This window comes from Bombina bombina, chromosome 12 (assembly GCF_027579735.1).
Source record: "Bombina bombina isolate aBomBom1 chromosome 12, aBomBom1.pri, whole genome shotgun sequence".
In the NCBI taxonomy this organism is placed as follows: Eukaryota; Metazoa; Chordata; class Amphibia; order Anura; family Bombinatoridae; genus Bombina; species Bombina bombina.
In genome coordinates, this window is record NC_069510.1 from 132,560,710 (window position 1) to 132,579,954 (window position 19,245).

The 19,245-nt window shown below is 42.0% G+C and overlaps 1 protein-coding gene across 3 annotated transcripts in view; it reads right to left on the reverse strand.

Annotated features, from left to right (window-relative positions):
* The window catches only part of FAM78A (family with sequence similarity 78 member A), a 66,408-nt gene extending 47,891 nt beyond the window's left edge, over nucleotides 1–18,517 (reverse strand). Inside the window, exons 1-2 of one of the 3 annotated variants that reach the window (XM_053696033.1) lie at nucleotides 18,374–18,517; nucleotides 6,020–6,504 (exon numbers count right to left, since the gene is read on the reverse strand). In XM_053696033.1, coding sequence (XP_053552008.1) covers nucleotides 6,020–6,438 — 419 coding nt within the window. In that variant the 5' untranslated portion in view covers nucleotides 6,439–6,504; nucleotides 18,374–18,517. Of the gene's footprint in view, nucleotides 1–6,019; nucleotides 6,505–18,082; nucleotides 18,340–18,373 lie in introns of those variants that run through there. The other 2 variants (XM_053696032.1, XM_053696035.1) reach the window with 2 other exon arrangements.
* Nucleotides 18,518–19,245: the final 728 nt, after the last annotated feature.

Genomic DNA, 19,245 nt, shown 5'->3' on the forward strand with positions numbered 1-19,245 from the left:
GTAGGAGTTCAAGATGAACTTGTAGTGGAGAAAGTCAGATGAACTCCAAGATTTTCTCCAGTGTTGCTCAGCAGTACAGGAACATCTGCGTAGGTACTGTGTCAGAGGAGTATACCAGGGCTGAGGATAAGAGTGTGGTTTCTGAGCTATGGTATGTGGGGACAGATTGTCAATGACCGATGTAAGGGGAGGAGTTATAGTGGCAGATAGATTGGTCAGGCAGGAAAAGGAGGGGATGGAAGAGAGGAGAGGTTCAAGAGAGCTAGGGAGCTGTTGCTGATCTAATGACTTAGTGCTTCTGTGAAGTTTGGTGTGAGGGGTAGAGGGAGGGGGAGTTGTACGGAGGGAGGTGATATTACAAGTGAGGAGGTGGTGGTCAGAAAGAGGAAATGTGAGTTTGTGAAGTTTGAGAGCATCGATAGCTGAAAATCAGATCAAGGGAATGACCATCTTTGTGAGTGGGAGAGTCAGTCCATTGTAACAGGCCGAAAGAGGAAGTGAGTTGCAGAAGTTGTTTTGCAGAGGAGGCAGTGGGATTGTCAAGAGGGATGTTGAAGTCACCAAGAATGAGGGCAGGGGTGTCTGAGGAAAGGAAATAAGGAAGCGAGGCAGCATAGTGATCTAAAAATTGAGTTGAGGAGTCAGGGGGCGGTATATGACTGCAACGCGTATAGACAGGGGAGAGAATAAACTAATCATGTGTGCTTCAAATGAAGAAAATGTGAGGGAAGAGAAGGGCTGTATTTGTTGAAAGGGGCAACAAGAGGAAAGTAAAATACCAACACCACCTCCTTGTCTATTTCCAGACTTAGGAGTGTGGCTGAAGGGGAGACCCCCATGTGACAGTGAAGCAGTGGATGCAGAGAGCCAGGTTTCTGTAAGAGCCAGAAGTCTGAGAGAGTGAGAGATAAAGAGGTCATGGATTGCAGTGAGCTTGTTGCAAACAGAGCGAGAGTTCCAGAGTGCACAAGTGAAGGGGGTGGCGGCTTTAGATGCATGAGGAATGAGAATAAGGTTACCAGAGTTTTGTTTTTGAAGTCTATTGAAAGGCACACATGGATGTGCAAGGCTAGGAAGTTGTGGGGGACCAGGATTAGGGGAGATGTCATCAGCAGCTAGTATGAGCAAGAGGGAGAGTGACATGAGATGAGATGCAGATTTGCAGTAATGAGACCGTTTTTGGGCTGAAGTGCAAGGGGGAGAGAGAGTCTTTAGGAATGTGTAAAGTTCATGAATACAAAAGTAAGGTGAGGTTAAGAGAGATGGGCTAATGAACATTTCAGGTGGTGAGGAGGAAGGAGTAATAGAATAAAGTAGTTTGTTATAGAGACAAAAGGTAGCAAAACGGAATGTAAAGATATTGAGCATTATTACAAACTAAGCAAACAGTGGATAAAACACAGTATTACAAAAGAACTTGCCTTATCCCTTGTCCAATCCTTGTTCAATTTTTGTATAATTCTTTGCCCAATTGTTAATGCGTCACTTATAAATATTCACTTAAGAGATGTGAACAGATGATCTTACAATACTGCTATCTAAGCCTGCAATGCTAACCCCTGCATTGCTTCCCCATAGCAGTGTTAAATTTATAGGCCAGAGCATTCAGCTGATTGCAATAAATTAGTTAATGACATGATCAAAGACAGTCAAAAGGCCAATTGGGAAAATAAGGACTTGTGAGTATTCTTATAGAATCTCACCAGGGAAATAGAAGGATTGGCAAGTAATCTTATAGAATCTCACCAGGGAAATAGAAGGACTGGCGAGTAATCATATAGAATCTCACCAGGGAAATAGAAGGACTGGCGAGTAATCTTATAGAATCTCACCAGGGAAATAGAACGATTGGCGAGTATTCTTATAGAATCTCACCAGGGAAATAGAACGATTGGCGAGTATTCTTATAGAATCTCACCAGGGAAATAGAAGGATTGGCGAGTATTCTTATAGAATCTCCCCAGGGAAATAGAAGGATTGGCGAGTAATCTTGTAGAATCTCACCAGGGAAATAGAAGGATTGGCAAGTATTCTTATAGTATCTCACCATGGAAATAGAATGATTGGCGAGTATTCTTATAGAATCTCACCATGGAAATAGAACGATTGGCGAGTATTCTTATAGAATCTCACCAGGGAAATAGAAGGATTGGCGAGTAATCTTGTAGAATCTCACCAGGGAAATAGAACGATTGGCGAGTATTCTTACAAAATCTCACCAGCCCAGAGAGCTTAAGATCATCGGCTCTATGTCACTAAACTACAGAACAAGAAATGCAACGGTGGGGGGGGGGGGGGGGGGAGGGAAATAAATAACGGTTACGTGACAATATTAATAATATAGATTTTATAATTACATCAGGTCCCATTTAACAAAAAACAAACAAATACAGCAGTTAACCAGAGAATATGACTTAGGAGATAATGGTAAGTTTTAAAATGGTCGCTGCCGTGTTGCAAATGAGTAGGCAACCAATGATTGCGTAGAATAAGTCTGTACAAGAATATGAAAGCACACTATATTCAGAAATAAACTACAGAAAGAGAGGGAAAAATACAGTATACATAGCATATAATTAAACACTTTATATTACAATTAAACACTTTATATTACAGTCTCAAAGGGTTTTTAACGCCCCTTTAAAATTGTTATTTAATTTAAAAACACATTCCAATAACCGTCTTTTAGATGTCACCGTGAAAAATATAAGGTTTGATCCGTGACGGTGGCGACCAGCTTACCGCATATTATTATATATTAACAAGATGAGCCTTGCTGTAAAATTCTCATTAAAGGATAAAAACAGTTAGATAATGGTCTAGTGAGCATCTTCTGTTTGTGTAAATCCCCCCTGGGGCTAATTGTGCTACAGTTTTGTTTCCAGGTCTGGAATGTGTTGTCAAACAGACAAATACTGGTAATATGATGCCAGTTAAATATTTAAAGGGATACGAAACCCAGAAAGTTGTGGTTCAGACAGAGGATACCATTTTAAAAATCTTTCCAATTTACTTCTATTATCAAATTTGCTTTGCTCCAATAATATTCTGTGTTGAAGAGATACCCAGGTAGCATCTGGTGCACTACATAGCATGAAACAGTGCTTACAAACTGCACTGAGATAAGGGCTTAGAAATTAGCATAAGAGCCTACCTAGGTTTAACTTTCAACTAAGAATACCAAGAGAACAAAGATAATTTGATAAAAGCAAATTGGAAAGTTGTTTAAAATTGCATGCCCTATCTGAATCATGATAGTTTAATTTGACTGGGCTGTCCCTTTAAGTAACATTCTAGTTGCACAATTGCATGTTCTTATTGATTTTTTTCACTACTGACGATGCAACTTTTTGCAGCAGGTTAAATTGCTGGTTCTGAGTAGTAAAAGGCAAAATACGTAAAGATTGTATATTGCAATGCTGTGCTATTTCCCTTAAAGGGACATTCCAGTCAAAATTAAAATGCTCATAGAAGAACTACATCTTTGAAAAGATTAGTATTTTTCTCTGCAAGTGCATGTGAAGCATACCTATATATTCTTAGGGCTCTATTTATCAATCATTTGGGGAATTCTCCTTTCTGTTCTCCTATCAGTTCTCCACAGCTCTCCTTAGGAGAGGAGCACATGTGCGCCCATATTTATCATAAAAAATATGTTTTTTCTCCATGTGAGAGCTGAGGAGAGCTGGGGAGAACTAATGATAAATTTCTCCAGTCGGATTAGTATCTTCTCCTTATTTATCACTAAAACTAAGCAACTATTCTCCATGTCAATCATATATAAACCAATAGAAATCTTTATACAGCCTTCCTAGTAGCTTTGTTAACGCCCCTCTTCAGCAAACTTTCATATATGAAATAGATCTACATTTTCATTGTTTTTGTGCTTCAATTTTAGCGCTTTTTTATATCTTATTTTTATGCCCCAATAGATATCATTTTTGTGCTTTGTTATATATTATTTTGGTGCTCCATTATATATATTTTTTTTACTCCATCATAAATTATTATTGCGCTCCAATAACCATTATTATTGTGCTTTGTTATAGATAATTTTTGCACCTTGTAGAGCCCTTTTGTGTGTGTAACTGCTTCTACAACTGGTAGAGAATAGATTTCTAATGCTGTTCTCCACTGTAGCTATGGAGAACTTTAAGGTAGGAACTTGCAGGAGAACTTTCAGTCCTCCACAGGAGAATATAAATGATAAATTTGTAACTAGGAGAATTATTAGAACTATATGAAATACGACTAAAAAGATCTAATTTAACCCTTTTTTTGGAGAACATGTCCTCCAAGGAGAGTTAGAACGGAGTCGGAGAATATTACAGTCGAACTTGCCCAATTTTAGGAGTATTATTGAATAATAAATAGGAGAATTATTTCTCATGAGAACTTTTAGGAGAAAATATAGGAGAATTGGAATGATAAATAGAGCCCAAGTGCACCAGCATTTTAAATACAGCAGCTGCTTAGAAAGCCAGTGGGGTATGTATCAGGTCAGGAATGATGCAAATGTAGTCATTACCAGATGATAAAAACACCTTAGGCTCTCAGAGCAAGTGTTATGTTTAAAATGCTGGTGCCCGGAGCATACTTAAGTACACTCTTGAAACAGCTATAGCTTTTGCTTATACACGTTATATTGCAAAATTGATTCCATTCAAAACTGAAATGAATCTGTGTGTTTTCCAATTATGGCTGGAATGTCCCTTTAATTACTTATTTGCTAGATAAGGTGAGAGTTTGAGCAGATACTGTTTGTCAGAAGGCTATAATGAGAAGCTGCTATGGAGACAAAATGTTATAAAACAAGACTGCATTCTCTTCTCATGATAATTTACTTCTGATGAATTACTCACAACCATGAGACATTAATTACAATATATGTAATTCTGCTTATTGCAAACTAACAAGCTAACACAGTTCATTGTGTTAAAGGGACACTGAACCCAAATTTTTTCTTTCATGATTCAGAAAGAACATAACATTTTAAGTAACTTTCTAATTTACGCCTATTATCACTTTTTCTTTGTTCTCTTGCTATCTTTATTTTAAAAGGAGGAATGTAAATCTTAGCAGCCAGCCCATTTTAGGTTAAGCACCATGGATAGTTCTTGTTTATTGGAGGGTTACATTTACCCACCAATTAGCAAGCATAAGCAGGTTCTCAACCAAAAATGGGCCGGCTCCTATGCATCACATTCCTGCTTTTTAAATAAAGATAGCAAGAGAACGAAGAAAAATTGATAATAGGAGTAAAATAGAAAGTTGCTTAAAATTGCATGCTCTATCTAAATCATGAAAGAAAAAATTGGGTCCAGTGTCCCTTTAATAAATGCACAGTAGTTGCCCATTACACCAGGCAGCTCCCTATAGGAACACATCTGATCAGCCTTTTAGTAAAGCATTTGTGCTCTGCTTATCTGTCTGGCCAAACGCTACTTGAATAAAGGGACAGTAAACGCTGAGCTCATAATATAAAACACATCTAAAATTTACTTTCATCATTTATTTGGCCTCTTTTTTCTCTAGTTGTAGTCTGAAAATTGTGTTTTTTTCCCCCAGTCCTGCACGTGACAGGCTTCACCAGCCTAATATTGCCACTTATCTGTCCCTAATTTGTCGTTTGGTATCTTATCATTTCTGCTAAATCCAAACAATGAAGATTTTGTTTATGCAATCATGTTATCTCCAGACACACGTCTGGATAAGCTCCTTCAAATAAGAAAAGTGGTGGCTGGAGTTTAACCACAGAAAATTAAGTGCAGCAAGCAAGGTGTTAATCTGTTCTAATAATGTTCGGACTCTGCTGGCATGTTAATATATTAGTAGACTGCAGAAACATGTAGTAATTACTAAGGGTTTACTGTTCCTTTAAATCACCACTATGTAATTCTTACATGATTTGTTTTCTTTTACTCCGATCTTTTGCCCTTGTAACCCAACATAATTAATTCTTCCAACCAGCCAGGATATGGAATTGTCATACAAAAGTAAGATTCTTATGGATACTTACATGCCCAAGCACCCGTAGTAGTTATAGAACTCCATATGGTTGCAAGCTTGGATCCATCCAACTTTCCAGGTCTCCTTAACAGCGATAGGAGGCACTATAACTTGGGCGACTGCGCGGAAATAGGGTGTTCTGTATCTGAGGACCATGTTGGAGGACTCATCGATGCTGGTAGGGGTGGAGTCAATGGAGGCTTTGATCTCAGGGATCAAGATAGACTCTTTGAAACTTTTGGGTTTGCAGTTGAGACTTTGGATGCATCCCATGGTATTTAAAACCAGGGCTATCTCTAGCAGGTTCAGAGCGTCTTGGGGAAGTCGAGGCATGGAGTTTTGGAGATTACTCTTCTCCTTGAGGGCACATGGTGACACGTCCTCTAGGTGGCCAGTGTAAATATTGTTTATTTTGCGTGCTATATCCATAGATGCTCCCAGGGCATCTCACAGCAACCAGCAACCGGCTAATTCCTTGGTCCCCCTCCTTGGTACCTGGAATTAGAGTTATTTTAATACTCTGCTACTTGGTTTAAGAACCCACTAACAAGTGTGTATTCCAAAATACAATTCCATACTTCCCCCTGCAACACCAGTTATATCACTGGTAATATATCACCTGATCTAGTAGATTATTATGGCACAAAAATCTCCTTCCGAATGAGTTAAACCAACAGTCAAAGTCCTGCCGCACCCACGCCGCTGCCTAAGCTGGTGGAAGGATACTACATGTGTTCATTGGCTGCGTCCTGAGCAGGTCTTTGGCTATGTGTTTAAGGCCTTTGCATTAAAACATTTTATGTCAGAACTAGTATATCCCTTTTAAATAAACATGTATGTCATAATTAAACTCTCATGATTCACAGATGGAGTGTAACATTTAATGTACCTCTCTGTTGAAAATTAGTTTAAATTTTTTATAACAGCATACTGAGGTAGACCTAGGAGTGTGCATGTGTCTTGAGCACTATATGGCAGCAGTATTTGTAAAAAACTAAATTTGGTTCATCCGAATCTTTAGCGACAAATATTTCCTCAAATTTAAAACCAAATGAATACTGAATATGCGTAAAACGTTTACATTTGTTTTTGCTAAACCTGTAGTGTTATACTTACATTTAGCACTCTGGAGAGCCACCGCTAATCCTGACCCTCCTTTATAGAGCCCTGGGCTGCGATAATACCCCACCCCTCTTCATAGAGCCCCCGGACCCGCTAATCCAGACCCTTCTTCAAAGAGCCCCAGGCCACGCTAATACCCCACCCTTCTTCAGAGAGCCCTGGGCCACGCAAATCCGGCCCTTCTTCATTGAGCCCTGGGCCATGATAATACCCCACCCCTCTTCATAGAGCCTCAGCCTGCGCTAATACCCCACCCCTCTTCATAGAGCCTCAGCCTGCGCTAATACCCGACCCTTCTTCATAGAGCCTCAGCCTGCGCTAATACCCGACCCTTCTTCATAGAGCCTCAGCCTGCGCTAATACCCGACCCTTCTTCATAGAGCCTCAGCCTGCGCTAATACCCGACCCTTCTTCATAGAGCTTCATCCTGCGCTAATACCCCACCCCTCTTCATAGAGCCTCAGCCTGCGCTAATACCCGACCCTTCTTCATAGAGCCTCAGCCTGCGCTAATACCCGACCCTTCTTCATAGAGCCTCAGCCTGCGCTAATACCCGACCCATCGTTATAGAGGCTCAGCCTGCGCTAATACCCGACCCTTCTTCATAGAGCCTCAGCCTGCGCTAATACTCGACCCTTCTTCATAGAGCCTCAGCCTGCGCTAACACCCAACCCTTCTTCATAGAGCTTCATCCTGCGCTAATACCCGACCCATCGTTATAGAGCCTCAGCCTGCGCTAATACTCAACCCTTCTTCATAGAGCCTCAGCCTGCGCTAATACTCAACCCTTCTTCATAGAGCCTCAGCCTGCGCTAACACCCGACCCTTCTTCATAGAGCCTCAGCCTGCGCTAATACCTGACCCTTCTTCATAGAGCCTCAGCCTGCGCTAATACCCGACCCTTCTTAATAGAGCCTCAGCCTGCGCTAATACCCGACCTTTCTTAATAGAGCCTCAGCCTGCGCTAATACCCGACCCTTCTTAATAGAGCTTCAGTCTGCGCTAATACCCGACCCATTGTCATAGAGCCTCAGCCTGCGCTAATACCCGACCGATCGTTATAGAGCCTCAGCCTGCGCTAATACTCGACCCTTCTTCATAGAGCCTCAGCCTGCGCTAACACCCGACCCTTCTTCATAGAGCCTCAGCCTGCGCTAATACCCGACCCTTCTTAATAGAGCTTCAGTCTGCGCTAATACCCGACCCATTGTCATAGAGCCTCAGCCTGCGCTAATACCCGACCGATCGTTATAGAGCCTCAGCCTGCGCTAATACTCAACCCTTCTTCATAGAGCCTCAGCCTGCGCTAACACCCGACCCTTCTTCATAGAGCCTCAGCCTGCGCTAATACCCGACCCTTCTTCATAGAGTCTCAGCCTGCGCTAATACCCGACCCTTCTTCATAGAGCTTCAGTCTGCGCTAATACCCGACCCATCGTCATAGAGCCTCAGCCTGCGCTAATGCCGACACTTCTTCATAGAGCCTCAGCCTGCGCTAATACCCGACCCTTCTTCATAGAGCCCCGGGCCTGCGCTAATACCTCACCCTTCTTCATTGAGCCCTGGGCCATGATAATACCCCACCCTTCTTCATAGAGCCCCGGCTGCCGCTAATCCCGACCCTTCTTCATAGAGCTTCAGCCTGCGCTAATACCCGACCCATCGTTATAGAGGCTCAGCCTGCGCTAATACCCGACCCTTCTTCATAGAGCCTCAGCCTGCGCTAATACTCGACCCTTCTTCATAGAGCCTCAGCCTGCGCTAACACCCAACCCTTCTTCATAGAGCTTCATCCTGCGCTAACACCCGACCCATCGTTATAGAGCCTCAGCCTGCGCTAATACTCAACCCTTCTTCATAGAGCCTCAGCCTGCGCTAACACCCGACCCTTCTTCATAGAGCCTCAGCCTGCGCTAATACCCGACCCTTCTTCATAGAGCCTCAGCCTGCGCTAATACCCGACCCTTCTTCATAGAGCTTCATCCTGCGCTAATACCCCACCCCTCTTCATAGAGCCTCAGCCTGCGCTAATACCCGACCCTTCTTCATAGAGCCTCAGCCTGTGCTAATACCCGACCCTTCTTCATAGAGCCTCAGCCTGCGCTAATACCCGACCCTTCTTCATAGAGCCTCAGCCTGCGCTAATACCCGACCCATCGTTATAGAGGCTCAGCCTGCGCTAATACCCGACCCTTCTTCATAGAGCCTCAGCCTGCGCTAATACTCGACCCTTCTTCATAGAGCCTCAGCCTGCGCTAACACCCAACCCTTCTTCATAGAGCTTCATCCTGCGCTAATACCCGACCCATCGTTATAGAGCCTCAGCCTGCGCTAATACTCAACCCTTCTTCATAGAGCCTCAGCCTGCGCTAACACCCGACCCTTCTTCATAGAGCCTCAGCCTGCGCTAATACCTGACCCTTCTTCATAGAGCCTCAGCCTGCGCTAATACCCGACCCTTCTTAATAGAGCCTCAGCCTGCGCTAATACCCGACCTTTCTTAATAGAGCCTCAGCCTGCGCTAATACCCGACCCTTCTTAATAGAGCTTCAGTCTGCGCTAATACCCGACCCATTGTCATAGAGCCTCAGCCTGTGCTAATACCCGACCGATCGTTATAGAGCCTCAGCCTGCGCTAATACTCAACCCTTCTTCATAGAGCCTCAGCCTGCGCTAACACCCGACCCTTCTTCATAGAGCCTCAGCCTGCGCTAATACCCGACCCTTCTTAATAGAGCTTCAGTCTGCGCTAATACCCGACCCATTGTCATAGAGCCTCAGCCTGCGCTAATACCCGACCGATCGTTATAGAGCCTCAGCCTGCGCTAATACTCGACCCTTCTTCATAGAGCCTCAGCCTGCGCTAACACCCGACCCTTCTTCATAGAGCCTCAGCCTGCGCTAATACCCGACCCTTCTTCATAGAGTCTCAGCCTGCGCTAATACCCGACCCTTCTTCATAGAGCCACAGCCTGCGCTAACACCCGACCCTTCTTCATAGAGCTTCAGTCTGCGCTAATACCCGACCCATCGTCATAGAGCCTCAGCCTGCGCTAATGCCGACACTTCTTCATAGAGCCTCAGCCTGCACTAATACCCGACCCTTCTTCATAGAGCCCCGGGCCTGCGCTAATACCTCACCCTTCTTCATTGAGCCCTGGGCCATGATAATACCCCACCCTTCTTCATAGAGCCCCGGCTGCCGCTAATCCCGACCCTTCTTCATAGAGCTTCAGCCTGCGCTAATACCCGACCCTTCTTCATAGAGCCCCGGGCTTGCGCTAATACCCGACTCTTCTTCATAGAGCCTCAGCCTGCGCTAATACCCGACCCTTCTTCACAGAGCCTCAGCCTGCGCTAATACCCGACCCTTCTTCACAGAGCCTCAGCCTGCGCTAATACCTGACCCTTCTTTATAGAGCCTCAGCCTGCGCTAATACCCAACCCTTCTTCACAGAGCCTCAGCCTGCGCTAATACCCGACCCTTCTTCATAGAGCCTCAGCCTGCGCTAATACCCGACCCTTCTTCACAGAGCCTCAGCCTGCGCTAATACCGACCCTTCTTCACAGAGCCTCAGCCTGCGCTAATACCCGACTCTTCTTCATAGAGCCTCAGCCTGCGCTAATACCCGACCCTTCTTCACAGAGCCTCAGCCTGCGCTAATACCTGACCCTTCTTCATAGAGCCTCAGCCTGCGCTAATACCCGACCCTTCTTCATAGAGCCTCAGCCTGTGCTAATACCCGACCCTTCTTCATAGAGACTCAGCCTGCGCTAGCACCCGACCCTTCTTCACAGAGCTCCAGGCCTGCGCTAATACCCGACCCTTCTTCATAGAGCCTCAGTCTGCGCTAATACCCGACCATTCTTCATAGAGCCTCAGCCTGCGCTAATACCCGACCCTTCTTCACAGAGCCTCAGCCTGCGCTAATACCTGACCATTCTTCATAGAGCTTCAGCCTGCGCTAATACCCGACCCTTCTTCACAGAGCTCCAGGCCTGCGCTAATACCCGACCCTTCTTCATAGAGCCTCAGCCTGCGCTAATACCCGACCATTATTCATAGAGCTTCAGCCTGCGCTAATACCCGACCCATCGTTATAGAGGCTCAGCCTGCGCTAATACCCGACCCTTCTTCATAGAGCCTCAGCCTGCTCTATTACCCGACCCTTCTTCATAGAGCCTCAGCCTGCGCTAATACCCGACACTTCTTCATAAGCCTCAACCTGCTCTAATACCCCACCCCTCTTCATAGACCCCCGGCCGCCGCTAAGCCCGACCCATCTTCATAGTGCCCCAGACCTGCGGTAATACCCCACCCTTCTTCAGAGTGTAGTGGATCCCCGGGAGTAAACTAAAGGACCTCCTTTTTTAATGCAGGCCATGGGATCCACCACGCTAAGCCTACTATTAGCACGACCCAGGGTTGTATGAAGAAGGGTTGGGTATTAACGCAGGCTGAGGATCTATAAAGAGTGGTGAGCTATTAGCGCGGCCCAGGACTCTATGAAGAGGGGTGGGTTATTAGAGCGGCCCAGGACTCTATGAAGAGGGGTGGGGTATTAGCGTGGCCCAGGACTCTATGAAGAGAGGTGGGGTATTAGTGCAGCCCAGGACTCTATGAAGAGGGGTGGGGTATTAGCGCGGCCCAGGACTCTATGAAGAGGGGTGGGGTATTAGCGCGGCCCAGGACTCTATGAAGAGGGGTGGGTTATTAGAGCGGCCCAGGACTCTATGAAGAGGGGTGGGGTATTAGCGTGGCCCAGGACTCTATGAAGAGAGGTGGGGTATTAGTGCAGCCCAGGACTCTATGAAGAGGGGTGGGGTATTAGCGCGGCCCAGGACTCTATGAAGAGGGGTGGGGTATTAGCGCGGCCCAGGACTCTATGAAGAGGGGTGGGGTATTAGCGCGGCCCAGGACTCTATGAAGAAGGGTGGGGTATTAGCGCGGCTCAGGACTCTATGAAGAGGGGTGGGGTATTAGTGCAGCCCAGGACTCTATGAAGAGGGGTGGGGTATTAGCGCGGCCCAGGACTCTATGAAGAAAGGTTGGGTATTAGCGCAGGCTGAGGATCTATGAAGAGTGGTGAGCTATTAGCGCGGCCCAGGACTCTATGAAGAAGTATTGGGTATAATTGCGGCCCAGGGCTCTATGAAGAAGGATTGGGTATTATCGTGGCACTCCAGCCCACTAGAGGTATTTTAACCCCTAAAGGTAATTTAAAGAAAACAAATGAATACTAACAAATTTCATCAGTATTTCTTCGCTTTATTTAAATTTTGTTGGTGCATTCATTCGGATATAAGTTTTGTGAAAACAAAATGAATATTCATTTTTCATTACAAATTTACATTCCTAACGAAACAAATGCATACGTCTACTTTACAGACAGGAAAGCCAAGTTTTTTCTTTCATGATTTAGACAGACTAAAACACTTTCCACTTGATTTCTATTATCAAATGTACTTGTTCTCTTTATATGCTCTTAATGGTCTTATACATCTGCTACCATAAATTGCTCCACACATGTGCACGCTACCTACCTAGGTATCCTCTTCAACAAAGAATAGCAAGAGAACAAAGTACATTTGATAATAGAAGTAAATTGGAAACTGTTTTAAATGGTATGCTCTGTCTGAATCATGAAAGGAACATTTCGGTTTTGTGTTCCAGTAAAAGGGACATTAAACACTTTGAGATGGTCATTTAAAATAATAAATCATAAATATAGATACAAATTCTACAGTATACTTTCATTATTTATTTTGTCACCTTTTCCTGTAATTTAATTCTGACAATCAAATGCTTTTCAGTTAATGTTAGAAATGGAAGTGCAGAACACTGTTATATACCACACAGCCATTGGCTGCACACTTTAGTGACCTATTTAAAACTGTCCCTAATTGGCCACAGCAGAGAAGGTAACCTAAGTTACAACATGGCAGCCCCCATTGTTTTATAGACACAAAACTTTATACTTAGTTTGTCAATATTTAAACAACTAATGAAACTTTAAAAAATACATCTACATGATATTCTCAGAGTAATCTTTTCTTTGAATGCATCATTCTATTTAGCATTTATATAGTGTTTAATGTCCTTTTAATTATGTATCAAAATGTTTATAATTATAACATTATATTCAAAGCACATAATAATGATAATGTAATACAAAACCATAAAAAATAATCTATTCTATCTGGAATGATCACATTATATAAATCACAGTAATCAAATTCAATAGAATTATAAACAACTCTAACATTAAAACACATCGTACATGTAGGTTTCAAATGTGGAAATTTTAATTTCACTATAAAAATGTTATAGCGTTTAAAACGATGGCATGTGCACACAAAAGAAATAACAAATACAAATTTGGCTGTAGCAAAGTCTAACGTTTCTCATAGCATTATGGGCAAGGTCAAAATTAGTTTTGATGATTACGAGTGGAGCGCTATCTTTTGTGCGTCCATAAAGGGGCAAATTTGCCCCTTACGGGCACACGTTAAATCACAAGCCATTACAAGTGGCATTACGTGCGCTGGCATTACTGAGTGGATATCGCACTTGCTTAAGAGCAATATTGCGCTCCCCTCGTAATCTAGTCCTTAGTTTCTTGTATTTGCACTGGATACTGTATTTATTATATCTATATTTTGGTATCATTACTGATGCTTTCTCTAGGTATCATTCAGTTAACCTGGATGTCTTTATATTACAATAGTAGCCATTTAAAGTAAATTGATTTGTTTTATGTCCATTCTTTGTGTGCACAACAGACGACTTTTTTCTCTCTTTTTCTATATTGCTCAGAGTTTCCTTTCTGTTGGAGGAAATACAGATAGCATGACAGGGGTGGAGAATGTGCTTCCTCCTCCATGTACAGAGCTACAAATTAGCCCTTGAGAGTATTTACTGTTTATTACACATAAAAATTAAAGGGATATAAACCCAAAATGTTCCCTTCATGATTCAGATAGAACATACAATTTTAAACAACTTTCTAATTTACTTTTATTATCAAATTTACTTCGATCTCTTGGTATCTTTTGTTGAAAATCAGGACTGTAAGTTCAGGAGCGTGCACGTGTTTGCAGCACTATTTCCTGCCATGTGGTGCTCCAGATGCTACCTAGGTATCTCTTCAACAAAGAATATCCAGGGAACAAAGCAAATTTGATAATAGAAGTAAATTGGAAACTTTTATAAATTGTATTCTGTCTGAATCACTAAGAAACTTGTTTAGTTTCATAGCCCTTTAAAATTGTGAGCAAAGAGCTGTTAATGTAGATGAAAAAGTAAAACTATTGCTAAACATTCTCTATTAATATATAATATTTAGTGCAGGGGAACTTGTTATGTTGTTAGGGACTTATGTGACCCAAGGCTGATTCTTGGGGGTTTGCGTCAAATTCCCCCTGCATTGTTATTTAATAATTACCAAAGATCAAATACAACCAATACTGGTGCCATAAAGTGCTCAAGTTACATGCACACTCCTTAGCATACCTTAGTATGCTATCATGGAAAGGTGCTATGTCTCAGCAAAGAATGCCAAGAAAATTGGGTAAATTTAAAGGGACAGTCAAAATTAAACTTCCATGATTCAAAAAGAGCATGCAATTATAAGGCACTTCATTCTCTTGGTATCCTTTGTTAAAAAATAGACATAGGTAGGCTCAGAAGCAGCAGTGTACTACTGGGAGAATGCTGCTGATTGGTGGCTACACATATATGCCTCTTGTCATTGGCTCACCAGGTGTGCTCAGCTAACTCCCACTAGTGTATTGCTGCTCTGGAGCTTATTAACTATGTGTTTAATCCCTTTGCAGTTGTACACTCTCTGAATCTTAAAAGATGAATTATAACTCCCATGTCTCATTAAAGGGACATAAACCCTTTAAATGGTTAAACACATACCCAAAATCCTACTCGGCTGCAGCAATGCATTGCAGTTTCTCATCTCATGGTAGGCAACTACGCTTTAACAAACAATACCAAGCAACAGGTATCTGACAACTGGAAAGTTGGTAACAATCTTTTGCTCTGTCTGAGTCATGATGACTGATTTCTGCGACCCTTTAAGTACATCCCATCTGACCAATGTATAAAACATTTACTATATCTGACATCACAAATGGGTCTTGCTTGCTGTATGTGGAACATACTGTATATCCTCCCCTCCAGGGAATCTGGGGTTTGAGCTAATTTAACTCATCACAGGTTAATCTGTACATTAGATTAACATTGTCCAAAATATAAGGGCAACAACATGACCTTCCAGAACTGTTTATTAAGCCCACCCTACTGCTCTCCTATATGTGCCCATCTGCAACATACAGATATTTTTTCTCTCTGAAAATAGCTCATTCCTGTGCTCACTAACCCAATTGTTATTTGATGTTTGATTTTAAAGAATTATAAATATGTTCATCATAATATATAATGGTATGGATAAGTTTGGGCTTTAAAATGAAATATATAAATAGGGTTGAGTCAGTCTATATTCTTATTATATATAGACATCTATAGAAAAACAATCTATTTTCTAATATTAAATATTTCAGTTATTAAAATATATCTTATTTTTTTATTCAATTTTTCATTTTTCTTCATTTATTCTTTTACATTCTGAACATTTATTTTATTTGTGTGTTTTTTTTCTTTTATCAAAGCTGTCAGTGATATCCGGAAAATAAACTACGTAAAGTGTCCGTTTCACACATAATGAAAGGTTGTTGTTTTTTATAAAACCATTATATGTGCACCTGCTGGTTAAAAAAATAAAAATAAACGTGTATATATATTTATTTATATATAAATATAAATATATATATAAGCTTTTAATTAGAATTCATTACAAATGAGGAATGTTTGTATGAGAATAATACAAATATTATTATTATTATTATCATTTATTTGTATAGCGCCGCCAAATTCCGTAGCGCTGGTTACTGTTAGCAATATCCAATACAACATTTATATAAAATATATTTCTGATCATATGTTAATAGATTTTGTCTATAAAGTATTTATATGTAATAAGATCACAACTGATACGAGTATGATCTTTTCATATAATATTACTACATGTGACATATATACACAAGCACACAACATACATGCTCCTGGTACTGATACTAGTATGATCTGTGCATATAATATTACTACATGTGACATATACACAAGCACACAACATACATGCTCCTGGTACTGATACAAGTATGATCTGTACATATAATATTACTACATGTGACATATACACAGGGACACAACATACATGCTCCTGGTACTGATACTAGTATGATCTGTGCATATAATATTACTACATGTGACATATACACAAGCACACAACATACATGCTCCTGGTACTGATACAAGTATGATCTGTACATATAATATTACTACATGTGACATATACACAGGGACACAACATACATGCTCCTGGTACTGATACTAGTATGATCTGTACATATAATATTACTACATGTGACATATACACAGGGACACAACATACATGCTTCTGGTACTGATACTAGTATAATCTGTGCATATAATATTACTATATGTGACATATGTACACAGGCACACAACATACATGCTCCTAGTATTGATACTAGTATGATCTGTGCATATAATATTACTACATGTGACATATATACACAAGCACACAACATACATGCTCCTAGTATTGATACTAGTATGATCTGTGCATATAATATTACTACATGTGACATATACACAGGGACACAACATACAAGCTCCTGTCTCTTGTACTGATACTAGTATGATCTGTGCATATAATATTACTACATGTGACATATACACAGGGACACAACATACATGCTCCTGTCTCTTGTACTGATACTAGTATGATCTGTGCATATAATATTACTACATGTGACATATACACAGGCACACAACATACATGCTCCTGTCTCTTGTACTGATACTAGTATGATCTGTGCATATAATATTACTACATGTGACATATACACAGGGACACAACATACATGCTCCTGTCTCTTGTACTGATACTAGTATGATCTGTGCATATAATATTACTACATGTGACATATACACAGGGACACAACATACATGCTCCTGTCTCTTGTACTGATACTAGTATGATCTGTGCATATAATATTACTACATGTGACATATACACAAGCACACAACATACATGCTCCTGTCTCTTGTACTGATACTAGTATGATCTGCGCATATAATATTACTACATGTGACATATACACAAGCACACAACATACATGTTCCTAGTACTGATACTAGTATGATCTGTACATATAATATTACTACATGTGACATATGTAAACAGGGACACAACATACATGCTCCTAGTACTGATACTAGTATGATCAGTGCATATAATATTACTACATGTGACATATACACAAGCACACAACATACATGCTCCTGGTACTGATACTTTTATGATCTGTACATATAACATTACTATATGTGACTTATACACAGGCACACAACATACATGCTCCTGGTACTGATACTAGTATGATCTGTACATATAACATTACTACATGTGACATATATACACAGGCACACAAGATACATGCTCCTGGTACTGATACTAGTATGATCTATACATATAATATTACTACATGTGACTTATACACAGGCATATACACACACATGCTCCTGGTACTGATACTAGTATGATCTATACATATAATATTACTACATGTGACATATACACAGGGACACAACACACATGCTCCTGGTACTGATACTAGTATGATTTGTACATATAAGATTATTACATGTGACATATACACAGGCACACAACACACATGCTCCTGTCTCTGGGCTGCAGACATAAAATCTCACGCTTGTAATGATCAGCGAACAGCGCAGGGTATTGATCTGCAGGATGGGGGTTTCCCCTGGCATTCTGTGGAGCACGGTGGGTACCTGTGTGGAACGTTGGCATCAGTAGACCAGAGCCGCGGCTTGTGGGTGAGACGGGCTTATGTCTGGGTGTCCCCACACCTGTTTCGTCACCTGCTTATTAATGAGCACGATGAGGGGGGCTCCCCATCTCTAGCTGCACATGTCCTGCCGTGTCCTCCTTCGGTGTCCTTGTCACTGCATCTTATTCTGCCACTTGTATTTCCTCTTTATCTAACCACCCACCCTGCCTTAAAAAGAAGCGCTCTCCCCCACCCAGCTGCAAAAGCTGCTACCACAGGAAACTTTGCTCACCACAGACATGATCAGTCCAGGGAGGGGCGCCCCTGCTTCCCCATCACCCTGCAGACTACAGGGAGCTGCAGGGTGCAGCTGTAACTTCCCTGCATGATCCTGAGCCCCTGCAGCATCCCATGCACAGCCCTGGGGATTGTCTCTAAAGCTAGGAAAGCTGCCAGCAAACGACATTTCCTCTGCTGTGCTGCAGGCGACCTGGGTACTGTAGTTTTATGTGTCCGTTTTTATTTTTAAAGTAGCAGATCATATTCCTGCTGCATAAGACATGAAACGTTATAAAGTGATACTGGATATAGCTGCAGGCTGCATGCAGATAGCCATTACACTGTGCAGGCAGATAGCCATCACACTGTGCAGGCAGATGCCATCACACTGTGCAGGGAGATAGCCATCACACTGTGCAGGGAGATAGCCATTACACTGTGCAAGCAGATAGCCATCACACTGTGCAGGGAGATAGCCATTATACTATGCAGAAAGATAGCCATTACACTGTGCAAGCAGATAGCCATCACACTGTGCAGCCAGATAGCCATTATACTGCGCAGAAAGATAGCCATTACACTGTGCAAGCAGATAGTCATCACACTGTGCAGGCAGATAGCCATCACACTGTGCAGCCAGATAGCCATTATACTGCACAGAAAGATAGCCATTGCACTGTGCAGGCAGATAGCCATTATGCTGTGCAGAAAGATAGCCATCACACTGTGCAGGCAGATATACATTATAATGTGCAGGCAGATAGCCATCACACTCTGCAGGCAGATAGCCATCAAACACTGTGCAAGCAGATAGCCATCACACTGTGCAGCCAGATAGCCATTATACTGCGCAGAAAGATAGCCATTACACTGTTCAAGCAGATA